The 14781-nt window shown below is 44.3% G+C and overlaps 1 protein-coding gene across 1 annotated transcript; it reads left to right on the top strand.

Annotated features, from left to right (window-relative positions):
* Nucleotides 1-1169: 1169 nt before the first annotated feature.
* Nucleotides 1170-10522, top strand: LOC137216544 (zinc finger C4H2 domain-containing protein-like). The gene is made up of 4 exons (XM_067722640.1): nucleotides 1170-3603; nucleotides 5190-5362; nucleotides 6266-6428; nucleotides 9072-10522. The coding sequence occupies exons 1-4, from the start codon at nucleotides 3448-3450 to the stop codon at nucleotides 9183-9185; spliced, it is 606 nt and encodes a 201-aa protein (XP_067578741.1). The 5' UTR covers nucleotides 1170-3447; the 3' UTR covers nucleotides 9186-10522.
* Nucleotides 10523-14781: the final 4259 nt, after the last annotated feature.

Genomic DNA, 14781 nt, shown 5'->3' with positions numbered 1-14781 from the left:
TGGTTTATTTTGACTTAATCTGGGATTGCAGTGTCCCCTGCCCGACAACATGGGGTTGTCTATAAGCAGAATTGGACATGGATGGAGGAGGGAGGATTAGATAAAAGGCACTCATCCAAGCAGGGAAAGATGTACTATGTTGATTTCTATGAAGTGTCAGTGAGAGAGACCTCTCACCCCTGATTTCATTTAGTAGTAGTCGCTAGCATCTTAACTGAATTGATCACAAATTAGGAAGTCTTGGGCCAGCCCTATAAAATGCCATTATTCATACTGACATTATGAGGTGACTTATGTTAATGATTATTATTATAGTCTTAATAAGTGGTAATATACCTTGCTACTCATGCTAGTACATGTGCACACATGCATATGCACACACACACACACACACACACACACACATTATACACACATCCTACCCATTGTAGGCTCTTTATAACAAAATTTAAACCACTGTGGTAAAGGAGATAACCATAGCAGAAGAGTTGGGCAGTGTGGGGAGGGATAGGTACTATCATTGGTTGACTGCTCACCACGTGCCACATACTCTGCTTGGGGACTTTACATGTCTTAGCTCATTTAGCCCTCAGCAAAGAACCTGTAAGGTAAGTGCTATTATCATTCCTGTGTTACTGATGAAGAGACCAGGGCTGAGAGAAGTGAAAAGAGATAATCCGATTATGTCACTCCTGCTGCTTAAAGTTCTACAATGATTCCCCCTTCTCCTGAAGATAAAAGTACTCGCTCCTCATCTCAATCTCCAGGTTGTGTTCTGGCAACTTCCCTAGTTTCATCTCAGACAACTCCCACCACACACACACACACACACACACACACACACACGCGCACGCACACGCGCGCACACACACACACACACACACCCCCCCCACTTGCAGTAGGTGTTCCAGCCACACTGACCTTTTTTCAGTTCCTCTAATGTGCCACATTCTTTTCTGTTCTAGGGCCATTGCAAATAGTATTCTCTCTGCCTGGACTGCTCTCCTCTATGTCTACCTGCTACCCACCATCTACCTCCGACCCATTCTCCAGGTCTTAGCTTAGATGTCACATTCTCAGTTTCTCAGGGGAGCTTCCTGTGACAGCCCCCTTGACTACAGTGCCCCTCAGACTATGTTAGAACCCTTTGGTGTGTCCTTCCATTGCATTCTGCATTTCAACCATATTACTTATCACTTAGTTTTACATGTGTTCAGGGTCTGTTTTCCTCATTAGATGAAGATTCCTGTCCACAGGCTGTCCTGTTCTCTGCTCTATCTCTAGCACCTAGTACAGTGGCTGGCACGTGATAAATGTTCCATAAGTATTTGTTGAATGAATGTATCTTCAAGCCTTCTATAATTGGTGCATAATCGGTGCTCAATGAATATAATTAAACTATAAATATAGTTGTTATTCTTATTGTCCAAGGGCAAATAGCTAGTCAGGGGCAGAACCAGGAATCATACCCACGTCTGAATCTAAAGCCCATGTTCCTTTCAAATTATGGCTCTGCCTGCAGAAATGGGTTCTAGGCCTAGCAGTGCCACAAACTGGCTGTATGAGTCAGGGTGAGACACTATATCACTCTGAATCTCAGTTTTCCCATCTGTAAATTGGGGTAGGGCTAGGTGAAGTTTAGACTGCACTGTATGCAATCTAGAGGAAGAGAATAGAAGTCTAGATGGGAGGGGGCTCTAAGTAGTGGATTAACTGACCAGTACAAATCACTATCATCCCTCTGCAAGGCAGTTGAACAGGTATACCGAGAACCCTCAATATGTTTACGCCCCTTAGTCTGGGTAACCCCAGTCAGGCAGTGTGGAGTAGTGGGTGGTGTTAGAGAGCCCTGGGTTCAAATCACAACATCCCATTTACTGCAACTTACCATCCTGAACTCCCAATTTCCTTCTTTACAGATGGGATAATAACACCCATCCTTTTAACCTTTTCTAAGGTAAAAGCAATATAATAACTTGAAAAGAAAATTTTGAATATTGAAAGAAAAATTTCGCCTGTCATCCTACCCACCTTACATAATTCTTTCTGTGGTTCTGTGCCATTGAGGGCCACCTCTTGAGGCAGGAGCCACAGGCAATGCTGAAGAAAGGAGAGAGAATGAACACAGAAGCAGGCTGAGGTCAGAGGCCGGAGGCCAGGGTGTGGAGCAAGAGTAACCATGGGATGGGCTGGGGCAGAGGAGAAAGCCAGCTACTGAGGCAGAATAAAGGAGATGCCTAATCTGAGTAATGGATGATGGCTAGACAGAACCTGAGAACCAGAGAGTAGAGAGTGAGTGGGAGGGCATCAGTGTGCCCTAGAGGGGCTTCCTTCCAAAGTTTTGTGGCTCTTTCACTTAGGCAGGCTTCAGTGGTCTCAAAGATCCTTGAAACTGTACTCTTGCCAATTCCTTTTGTTTAGTCACATGCACGTGTATTTTGAAATTGCAATCCTAGTGTATATACCTTTTCATGGAGTATCTTCAACATTTTCCATGTCACAAGTCTTCATAATGATGCCTTTTAGTGGCTGCCAAATATTCCAATTTTGCCCATAGACCAGAAAGCATATCCCTGTGTATTAACTTTTTGCTTCCTTGACTTATTTCCTTAGAATAAATTGCTAGGTGTGGGATTACTGAGCCAGAGGGTATGCAATTGGGATTTAACAACCAGAAATAGGTTTTATGCTTTCTAGGAAAAGAAATGAGCTGCAGTTCTTCCCGTCTCCTGCCTCTTCTGGAACTGATGAGGGGACCCTATAGAGCTGTGTGGTCCAATATGAGAGCCATTATCCCCATGTGGCTGTTTAAACTTAATTTTAATCAACTGAGTAAAATTAAATAAAATTCAAAATTCAGTTCCTCGGTTGCACTAGCCATATTTTGAATGCTCAGTAGCTTCATGTGCCTAGTGGCTACTGTATTAGAAAGCATAGATACAGAAAATTTCCATCATTGTAGAAAATTTATTGGATAGTGCTGCTCTAGAGTTTCTCAAGAGGTCATGGTTGGCATCTTGGGTGGGAGTTATTTGTGATGTGGGACTTTCCTGTGCATTGAGAGGCTGTTTAGCATTTCTGGCCCATATCCACTAAATGCCAGTAGTGCTCTCCCTTGAATAAATCTAACAGCTAAAACCTGCCCCATGTTTTCAAATGCTCCATCAAGGAACAAAATCATCCCCATTCAAGACCCACTGAGCTTTTAGCTTAGAAGAAAGAATCTCCTGCCTTTGTGGGGACGGCTTCAGGCTGCCTCTGCCTGAAGAGAGGGAAGCTTAGAAAGATGGCTTAACAAGATAGCCCTGGCTCAGAGCCTAACTCTGTACTCCATTTCTCTAACTCTGTACTCCATTTCCCTAACTCTGTACTCCATTTCCCTTTTCCTGCCTTCTCCTGCTGGTCTGTTTCCTCCTTTGGGGGAATGGCAGGAACAAGACCCTGCAGATGGAAAAGATCAAGACCCGTTTGAAGGCTGAGTTTGAGGCCCTTGAATCAGAGGAGAGGCACCTGAAGGAATACAAGCAGGAGATGGACCTCCTGCTACAGGAGAAAATGGCCCATGTGGAGGAACTCCGACTGATCCACGCTGATATCAATGTGGTATGTGGCTGGCTGCCTGAAGCCTATTTCTGGGCCCTTTGAGGAGGAATAGGCAGTGGTGAGTGCTGTGGACTCTCCTTGAGATATGGCTGTGGCCGATTTGGGGGAGTAGGCATCAGGCTATGGTGAAATGGAAGAATCCAGGAGTTCTGAGATCCAGCCCTGGCTCTGTCACTGATCGACTGTATATCACTGGACAAGTTCCTTCTTCTCTCAGGGCCTCATTTTCCTTTTCTGTACCATGAGAGGAATTCAGTCACCTCTGAGGTCTCACTCAGCACTGATGTGCTCTCATTCTGGGAGTCTAGAAGTTGAGAGCTAGCCTTGGGGAAAAGCAGAGCAGGCAGGTGCCTTGGGGATCTAACTTAAATTTAGGGCTCCAAAGCTTCCAACTAAGCCAAACAAACCATCTCTGCCAGCCTACCCAACTGGGGCTCCCTCATTACAGTCTCTCTTTTGGAGACCCTTGGAATGTGGGGAATGAACTGCCTGCTATGGTGATAAGCCCCCCACTTTATAGAGTTATTAAAGCAGAGTCTGAATGATCACCTGTCTGGGCTGCAGTATTGGTGATTCCTTCACCAGGAGGGAGGTTGGAGGTGCTGACCTGTAAGGCCCTTTCCAACCCTTAGAGCCTATGATAATGAGAATTTTTTTTTAAAATCACGTTTGAAGGAGCTAAGTTTCTATTCTTGGGAGACTCATTTCTGTGGCAATATCTACTTCCTGATATTGCCAGGCCTAGGGTCTTAAAGGAAATATGAATGCAATTTGGACAGTAGTTACCTGGGATTGTCTGTGTCACAAGATCACAGGATATCAGGGTCTCATGAGGAGTTGGCAGTTCTGCTGCCAGCTAACTAAGGATAGAGAAATAAACAAGGTATTAGTCACAGAGGGGCTGAAAATCTGGGCCAGTGGATCTCCAACTTGAACATGCCTCATGAGTCACCTAGAGGGCCTGTTAAAACACAGATTGTTGGACTTCACCGCAGAATTTCTGATTGCTTATATCTGGGGTGGTGCCTGAGAATTTACATTCCTAATGAGTTCCCAGTTGACGCTGATGCTGCTGATCTGGTAACTGCATTTTGGGAACCACTGATCTAGGAGAAAAGCCACTGGTCTGGGAGGCAGAAGCCCTGAGTCTTTATGTAGTCTTTGCTCCTAGGAAGCATTTCTCTGAGGAAGTTACTTCTCTCTGAGTCTCAATTCTCTGATCTGTAAAATGGTGGTGGGGTGCACTACATGAACTCTAAGGGCCATTCCAGCTCTAAGATGCTATATTTGAATAATAACTACCACTAATTGAGCCTTTACTCTGTGTTAGCCCCTGTACTGAGCGCTTATATGAATTCAATCGTTGAATCTTCACCAAGATTATATGAGGTAGGTATGAATGTTACCACCATTATACAGATGAAAAAACTGAGGCTTGACAAGAGTCACATAGAATACATAGTGGGTTGAGGACTTGATCACAGATTGGTTTGGCTCTGGAGCCTGTGCTATTATCCACTCAGCTGTACAGCCTCGCTGAGAATCTTGGAGTCTTTTCTCTGTGCTTGCCTCACTCTGTGTTCCAGATGGAAAACACCATCAAACAGTCTGAGAATGACCTAAACAAGCTGCTAGAGTCTACCCGGCGGCTACATGATGAGTATAAGCCGCTGAAGGAACATGTGGATGCCCTGCGCATGACTCTGGGCCTGCAGAGGCTCCCTGACCTATGTGAAGAGGAGGAGAAGCTCTCCTTGGAGTAAGCTGCCTGCCTCCTGTCCCTGCAACATACACCACAGACACACACACACACACACACACACACACACACACACACACACACACACACACGTATATATATACACACGTATATATACACACATAAAGCCTGGTCTGAAAGTCAGGGTACCCAGTCCTAGCCCCAGGCCTGTCAGTGGCCGACTCATTGCATGACCTTGGGTAAGTCTCTGTGTTGGGCTGTTAGATGATTAGACTAGAATTACTAGATGGCTTTTAAAGTTCCTTGTGCAATTTTGACAATACAAGACTATGTCTATGACCCTTTGTGTGTGTATGTGTCTGTGACTCTTAAGAGGTCACTTTCCAAGTCAAGGTCTAGAAGGGGTGTCCAGAAACCTTGAACACACAGAAGGGTGAGCTTTCATGGCCTCCAGGGGCTAGCCTGGAACTTTATCTTAAGACCCAGAGTTAAGAACTAGGCTTACTTTACAGAGACACAGAGCTCATTTCAGTAGAAGGAATACAAGGGAACATACTTCCTTAAGGTAGAGCAGGCTGCCTGTGGAAGTGGTGAGCTTCTTATTCCTAGAGGTATGCCAGCAGAGGCCTGAGAACACTTAATAGGAATACTGCAAAGGAACATGGGATGGAGGGCAGACAAATGCCCTTTGAGGACTTGGCTAGCTTTGGGATTTTTTAAATTTTTCTGGGCCTGTCAGAGCCAAGGAGCAGGAGGAGTACCCTTCCCAACACACAGTGGGCCTGGTACCCAGGGAAAAGAGCCTTGGGCTGGAGAGGGTGCAGGAACTTCCTACAGTGAGCCACAGCCTAACCCCCTTCGTTCTGTAGCATGGAGTCCTTAAGAGGGGCAAGGTTCTCCTTGCTTTCAGAATGATCCAGCTAATGTCTCTCATCTCCAAAGTTACTTTGAGAAGCAGAAAGCAGAGTGGCAGACGGAGCCTCAGGAGCCCCCAATCCCTGAATCCTTGGCCGCCGCAGCCGCTGCCGCCCAACAACTCCAAGTGGCTAGGAAGCAGGACACTCGGCAGACAGCCACCTTCAGGCAGCAGCCCCCACCTATGAAGGTGAGTGAGCTGGGTATGGACTGTGGAGGAAGCAAGGTATCCTCAAGCCGCCCCATGGAAGGTTGGGTCTGGGGCTTTGGCCTTACTTATTTGGGGTCTTCCTAAAACAGCCTTCGCTTGGGACACAGAGGAAGGGGTGGTGTGTATGTGTGCTATAGTAGAGCCACTGGTCTTGTTGCCTCATATTCCCAGAGAGGTTAGAATGCAGGGAGATTGGCAGGCTCTGCTAAAGTATAATTTTCAGAAAGTTAGAAACGTGACTCGGACAAATATATAGTGAATGTGTGTCATTAACAAGGGAGCCAGCAGCATCACAAAGCTGGTTCCAGAAGCATTAGAGGAACGGATAATTATATAGTCAAGAAAAGAAAGGAATGCCAAAATAAGTTTGCAATGTTAAATCCAGAACTGGTTAATGTCCTACAGGAAAATAATGTCCTACAGGTTAATGTCCTACAGGAAAATAAAACTGTAATCTTTAGGATTACCTTTTCTTTGTAACAAAAATAATTTGCATCTCTACTGGGCAAAAGCCATTTGTGCCTTATCAACATTAAGTCACAGCATCTGGGCCCTGATCAATAGTAAATAGTCAAATAGTATACTATTTAATGGAAAAGTATTTATAGCCAGTGGAACAGAATAGAGAGCCCAGAAATAAACCCACTCACCTACGTTCAATTAATCTTCGACAAAGGAGGCAAGAATATACAGTGGAGACAAGAAAGTCTCTTCAGCAAGTGGTATTGGGAAAGCTGGACAGCTGCATGTAAATCAATGAAGTTAGAACACTCCCTCACACCATACTCAAAAGTAAGCTCAAAACAGCTTAAAGACTTAAATGTAAGACATGATACCATACAACTCCTAGAAGAGAACACAGGCAAAACATTCTCTGACATAAATTGTACCAGTGTTTTCTTAGGTCAGTCTCCCAAGGCAATAGAAATAAAAGCAAAAGTAAACAAATGGGACCTATTCAAATTTATAAGCTTTTGCACAGCAAAGGAAACCATAAACAAAAATGAAAAGCCAGCCTAAGGAATGGGAGGAAATATTTGCAAATGATGCGACCAACAGGGACTTAGTTCCCAAAATATAAACACAGCTCATACAACTCAATAACACAAAAACAAACAATCCCATCAAAGAATGGGCAGAGGACCTCAATAGACATTTCTCCAAAGAAGACATACAGATGGCCAATAGGCACATGAACAGATGCTCAGCATCACTAATTGTTGGAGAAATGCAAATCAAAACTACAATGAGGTATCACCTCACACCGGTCAGAATGGCCATCATTAAAAATTCTACAAATAACAAATGCTGGAGAGGGTGTGGAGAAAAGGGAACCCTCCTACACTGTTGGCAGGAATGTAAATTGGTGCAGCCACTACGGAGAACAGTATGGAAGTTACCATATGATCCTGCAATCCCACTCCTAGGCACATATCCAAGGGAAAACTCTAATTCAAAAAGGTACATGCACCCCAATGTTCATAGCAGTACTATTTACAATAGCCAAGACATGGAAGCAACCTAAATGTCCATCGACAGATGAACGGATAAAGATGATGTGGTACATATGTACAATGGAATACTACTCAGCCATTAAAAAGAATGAAATAATGCCATTTGCAGCAACATGCATGGACCTAGAGATTATCATACTAAGTGAAGTAAGTCAGACCGAGAAAGACAAATACCATATGATATCATTTATATGTGAAATATAAAATATGATACAAATGAACTTATTTACAAAACAGAAACAGACTCACAGACATAGAAAACAAACTTATGGTTACCAAAGGGGAAAGGGGGTGGGACAGGGGTAAATTAGGCTTTTGGGATTAGCAGATACAGACTACTATGTATAAAATAGATAAACAACAGGGTCCTACTGTATAGCACAGGGAACTATATTCAATATCCTGTAATAAACCATAACAGAAAAGAATATCTATCTATCTATCTATCTATCATCTATATCATTTTGCTGTATACCAGAAGCTAACACAACATTTTAAATCAACTATACTTCAATTTTTTAAATAAGTAGTAAATAGTCAAACAAAGAGACATTCTCCTAGGGCAAGGGTCAGCAAACCAGAACCCATAGGCCAAGTGTGACCTGCTCCCTGTTTTTGTAAATAAAGTTTTATTGGCCCCCACACATGCCTGCTTGTTTATGTATTGTCTATAGCTTCTTTTATGTAAGGCAGTTAGAGCTGAGTAGTTGCAACTAAAATCATATGACCTGAAAAGAAAGTCCAAAATATTTACTATCTTGGCCTTTACAGAAAAAGTTTATTGATACCTGTCCTAGAGAATTAAATAATCCTTGAGTGAGCCTGTTAGACCATGCTCCAGTATAATGCTTAATGAATATGCAATTCACATTTTGCCTTATTGCCAAATTTTGGATATTTTTCCTCAGTACCCCTCTTTGACTCTCACCCCCTTATATCCTTTGCATCCCTTACATCCAGCACAGATCTTGCTACTTGGGACTCACTGCTTGGGTCTTGCTCCTTCCTGTTGGGAAATCGCAATTGCTTGTGGGGGCCCCTGGGAAAGATGAGCCATGGCCTAGAAGAATCTGACCACTAACTTGCTTTGTCTTGTGCCCCCCACCAGGCCTGCTTGTCATGTCACCAACAAATTCACCGGAATGCACCTATATGCCCTCTGTGCAAAGCCAAGAGTCGGTCCAGGAACCCCAAAAAGCCAAAACGGAAGCAGGATGAATGAAAAGAGGGAGAACACTTAGAGCTCTGCTGCTCATAACCCCTCCCCTTGGCCAGAGTGATTGATGTCTCCATGTGAAACAACCCTTCCCCACCTCTACAAAGTCTCCTATTTAATGTGATGGAAGCACAACCCCTCTCTCACTTTGCTCTTATTTCTTTTTGCTCTTGGAGTTTCTGGTTTAGGAAGAGATGTGGTTCAGGTGCTAATGACAGTTGTGTCTAAAGATCCCTTCTCTCTCACCCACATTTCAACCCCTGCCCTTGTTTGGAGCTAAGGGAAGGGCGGAAGTCCCAGATGTGATTCTCTGTCTCTTGTGCCTGAGGCCTGGGGCCTAAGGCCTGAGGGCCTGGGGAGACCCATATCTTGTTTCAGGTGAAGGCTCCAGTGTGCCCCCTCCCTGTACCTTTGCCTTAGGCTCTGAAGGGACAACAGTCTTCTTGCTGGACTTTTCAATAGGCTTGGTGCATTTATCTGCCCCACCCGCAACCTCATCTCATCCTCAAGGCCCGGAGGTAGCTTGGACAAGCTCTCCTTTTTCATATTCATTTGGGAGGCCTGGCTGTTATTATTGAGCTCACCACCCCACCACCTGGCAGTTTCCCAGATATATTAAAGTTCTCAGGTACCAGGCTATGTGTCTGGGGATCCTAAAATCTGTGGGCTTTTCTCCCATAATAAACCCTAGCTTTTGAAAATCAGTAGCAGATGTTCCCCACAGTGAAATCAGGGAGCCAGACCCCCTCCACAAGTCCTGCCTAACTCGTTGCCTAAGTCATTGGTCTGAGGGTTCTGCTATCGGGGCTGCCTTAGGCTGGAGAGGCCCCAGGCTGACATTTGTGTCGACTTTTGTTCAAAACCATTACTCTGGCACTTACTCAAATGGTATATCTTAGAGGTCAGAGTAGTGGGTTGAGATTCAAGTGAATGCCAATCATTTTACACATGCAGGTAGGTGGGATTTCTACTCCAGTCTCTCTTCTCTAAGGCAGCCTCAGCTCAGGTCAGCTTTTGGCCACCCCTTTTTCTGTGGATTGTGTAGGTGGATTTCCCTCTCAAAAGAAAAGGCACCAGGCTCCCCAAGCCCTACAGCTCTTCCCTCCTCCAAAGCCACATCTCTAGTCAAGTCACTCTCAAACTTAAGGGACAGGGATTGGGGCTGGCTGACTGAAAAAGTGTTAGCTCCTGGCTGGGGAGGGGGGATATTTTTCCTTCCTTTCTTAGCTGTAGTTTTAAGTTGCCACAGCGTCTGTGTGTTCATAATATATAAAAGGTTCCTCTTCTCTTTGAAAGTAAGAGCGTTATGTCTGTACAAATCCTTTTAAATAAACATTTGTTCATTGGAGTAAATGCTGACTCAGTGCCTACAAGTACCAGGTAACAGAAAAGATGTAATGCCCTTTCCCCTTCTGGGTAGCTCTTCTTTACTCTTATTCACTCCACCCTACAAGTGAGAAAACCAGGCACACCACCGCATAATAATTTACCCTATTTTTATAATAATTTCCATGTACTCAGTGCCTACTCTGTGTCAAGTCTCTATGTAAGATGCTTTATATAGATGATTGTATTTGGTTTTCAAAACAACCTTTCAAGCTAAGTATTCTTATTGCCATTTTCCAAAAATGTAAACTGAAGCTCAGAGAAGTTAAATAACTTGTGCAGAGTTAAACAGACAGATAGTAAGAGAAGTATCAGGATTTGAACACAGATTTGTCTGGTACCAGAGTCCATTTTTTTTCCTACTTTTTCTCCATGATCACTTTTTTAAGCTTTTCTCCCATTTGGGATGGCTTGATCACAGGAGTAGGTGAAATAACTCTGAACTAGAAATCAGGGACTAGGAATTCAGTGACTGATGCAGGAATGTAAAGGCCTGTTCCCCTATGAGGATACAATAGGGAACAACTCCAAAGGGTCATCCCAGCTTCAGAGCTCCCCATGGGTGGACTGTGGTTTCCGTTAAGACTGAGTTGCAGTTCAATAGCTCCCTCTGTCCAATCCTGCCTCCTTCTCTTCCCTTTTCTTCTACAAGTGTTGATCCCAAGGGCACCCTAATTAATATCCTGAACATTAAACTGTCCCAATGCTTTCCAGAAACACAACAGTTGACAGAAACTTCTCTGTGCTTCAGTGTCCTCATCTGGGAAAATAACAGTACCTACTTCTGGCACTGTTGTGAGCAATGCCAGGCATATAGTAAGCACTCAATGCCAGGCATGTAGTAAGTACTTCTACCCCTTGTGCCTCTGGCACCAGGTAGATTGGATGAGCGGTCAAAAGAAACACTATTTGTCTTAGCTGACATTACTCTACCACCCCAGATTTTGTTCAGCTACAAGTCTGCTTTTAAGGTGGCCTAGACTCACTCTGGGCAAAGGGAGGACACTCAGCTGTGTAACTTGGAGTACACCTTAACCTGTATAGCTCTCAGCAGGTCCCCGTAAAGTATAGGAGAAGTGGTCATTGCTTTGCATCTTTGGCACACTGGAGGTCAGATCTGTCAATTCAGTTGCAGCACAACTAGCCAGGTCAGCTGTTTCCCAGGGAACACCTCTGAATGGGAAGGGAACAATCAAATGTTGAGTACCTATACCTGCCAGCCACTGGGTGGGGTGCTACCATCTCATTTAATTTTTCTGGTTCAGCTATCTGTTGTGAAACAAACCACCCAAAAACTTAGTGGCTTAAAACAGCCACCATTTGTTTGCTCGTGATTCTGCAATTTGAGCAGGACTTGCTGGGAATGGCTTATTTCTATTCCATGTGGTGTTGCCTCAGACAGCTTGGCTGGGGCTGAAGGACCCAAGATGTGTGCTCTCTCATATCTGATACCTCAGCTGTGGTGGCTGAAACAGCTGTGGGCTGGCTGGGCCTCCCACCTCCCTTTGTAGTATTTTACTCTCCAGGGCCTTTCTTTCTCCATTGGGCCTCTCTCTCCAAGTAGAATAGTGAGACATTTTTTTTTATGTGGCAGCAGTCTTCCCAGAGGGTGAAAACAAAAGCTGCAAGGCCTTTTGTGGCATAAGACCAGATGTCATACAGCAAAACTGCTGCTGTACTCTATTGGTCAAAGCAAGTCACAGAGCCAGCCCAGATTTAAGGAGTGGGGAAAAGAGACTCCGCCTCTTGATGGGAGGAGCTGCATGCATGCCAGAGATGGGGGCAATTCTTGGTCGTATTTGCAGACAACCTACCACATCATCCAACAGAAACCTTACAAGGAAGGCATTATGCGTGTCCATTTTTACAGATGATAAAACTGAGGCTCAAAAAGGGTAAAATAGTTGCCCAACAAAACACTAGGAAGGGGCAGAGCCAGGAGGCAAAGCTAGGTCTGTCTGCCTTTAAAGCCTGTGTTTCTTCTGCCTAAGAGCAGTTCTTCAGATAAGTCTGAGACCTGGTTAGAGGAGACTAAAGAAAGGAAGAGAAGGAACAAAATAGAGTAAAAGACGAAGACGAGGCAGGTGAAGGAGAGAGAGATGAAGGAGGAGGAGGAGAGTAAGGGAAGTTATTTGTTATATTGGTAAGATGCTGTAAAGCACCTTCTTCAACATTCTCATTTAATGCTCACATTAATAGCCCTGTACTGTTAGTAGTATTACATTTTATAAATGAGACCCAGAGAGGGGAACTGACTTACCCAAGGTCATTTAGCAGGTTAAGAGCAAAGCCACAACTAGAACCCAGGCCTTCCAATCTGGGAATAACCCGGTTTGGGGCTCTCTTTACACGTTTGACACAGTGGGGATGATTGTATACCTGCTTTGTGACAGATGGGTCGCTTTTACACTGAGGATAGGTGCTCACTCCACAGGGGAAGGCCAGGCAATTTTAGCAATTCTGCTCTTAAGTCCAGTTCCCTGTTACTATTATGCCCCCAGCTTTCCCATAGCGATTATCAGCATCTTTGCAATGATCAACATCTCCCAAGGTGAACTCTGGGAAGGCTGTTAACTCAGGGCCAGGTGCCCTTAGGTTAGGTACTTAACCTCTCTGGGGCTCCAATATCTCATATGTGAGGTAGGAATAGTAGTAGTCCTCTCCTCATGGCATTGTTGTGAAGATTAAATGAGCTAATAATATATGTAAAGTGCCTAGAACAACACTTGAGAAGCATTCTGTAAATGATAGCTATGAGGAAGAAAATGATAATGATTATGACTGGCTTCCTGAGAGGCCAAAGATGATGATGAGGAGGAGGAGGAGGAGGGGGAGGAGGAGGAGGAGGAGGAAGAAGAGAAAGGGAAGGGAAGGGGAGGAGAAGAGTGGGGGAGAAAAGGGAAGAGGAGGCAGAGTACAATAGGGAAGGGATTGCCCCCATGTAAGGCCTCCCTCAGAGGGAGAGTTGATAGCTAAGAGTCATGGTTCCTTTCCTGGAGCTTGATGAGATTCCGAGGCTCTGCTGCCACTTGCCACTGAGTCTGTTTCATAGCTATAAAAAGACACGGGCCCCTCATGGTAACTAGGCAGAAGCCCCTCTTTTCACCACATTCTTTTCTGCTATGGCTGAGGAAAGACCATCCCTAAACAAGAATCCCCCATAAGTGGTCTAGGCTCATGTGCACTTCAGTGGTTTCTGTACTGTGCAGTACAGGGAAATGACACTGACCCAGGAATGAGTCGTTCCTGGGTTCAAATCCCCAATCCTTTGTTTATTAGCAGTGCATTCTTGAGGAAGTTATCAAACTTTTCCAACCTCCAGTTTCCTCATCTGTAAACTGGAGATAATACCTACTGTGTGGGGTTGCAGTGAAAGATTTAAAAACAAAGAAGGTGAGGGTGACCATTCACTGGATGTCCAGAATTTAGTGGGCGCTGTGGGAGGCAGCATAGTGTAGTGGCTAAGAGCGTGGATACCAAAGCCAGAGAGTCTGGATTCAACTCTCAGCAATGCCATTTGCTGACCGTGTGACCTTCAGGGAGCTCATTAACTTCTTGAAACCTCATCTGTACAATGGGGGTAATAACAGAATTTACCTCATTGGATTGTTACTAGGATTAAATGAGATAAGATTTATGAGTTGCACATAGAAAGCATTATCTGAGTGTTTCATAAAGTAAACAAATCAAATCTTCCTACCAACACTCAGTGTCATCAACTTAGAGATGAGAAAATTTAAGCTGGTAGAAGTCAACTGCCTTCAAATTTGGGTCTATCTGACGCCACTAAACCTCAAAAATGCTTGGAAGAGTGTAGTGATGTCTACAATTTATTTTGAAATGCATCAAAACTTAGGTGGATTGGTGGATGGATAGAAGAATAGACATGTGATAAAAGAAGTCCAGTAAAATGCTAACTGTAGGATCTAGGTGCGGGCATATGGGTGCTACCTGTAAAATTTGCTGTATATGTAATTTTTTTTCATAATAAAATATCGGGGCCATAATACATCTACCTGATAATGTTATTTCTCTGCCTAGAAGCCTTGGTTTGTTCCCCAGCACTCGCACTTTCTAATTTGACCTCTTGTATAATCAGCATAGCTCTCACTGACCACCCACCCCCGCCCCCACCATGTGGAATTGGCAGAGCACCGAGCACCGGGTAGAACAGATGATAATGGAGAGAGAGGGAGAGACAGCTCTGCGTTCCTAC

Source organism: Pseudorca crassidens, chromosome X (assembly GCF_039906515.1).
Source record: "Pseudorca crassidens isolate mPseCra1 chromosome X, mPseCra1.hap1, whole genome shotgun sequence".
Taxonomy (NCBI): domain Eukaryota; kingdom Metazoa; phylum Chordata; class Mammalia; order Artiodactyla; family Delphinidae; genus Pseudorca; species Pseudorca crassidens.
This window is presented reverse-complemented; position numbering and strand designations above follow the sequence as displayed.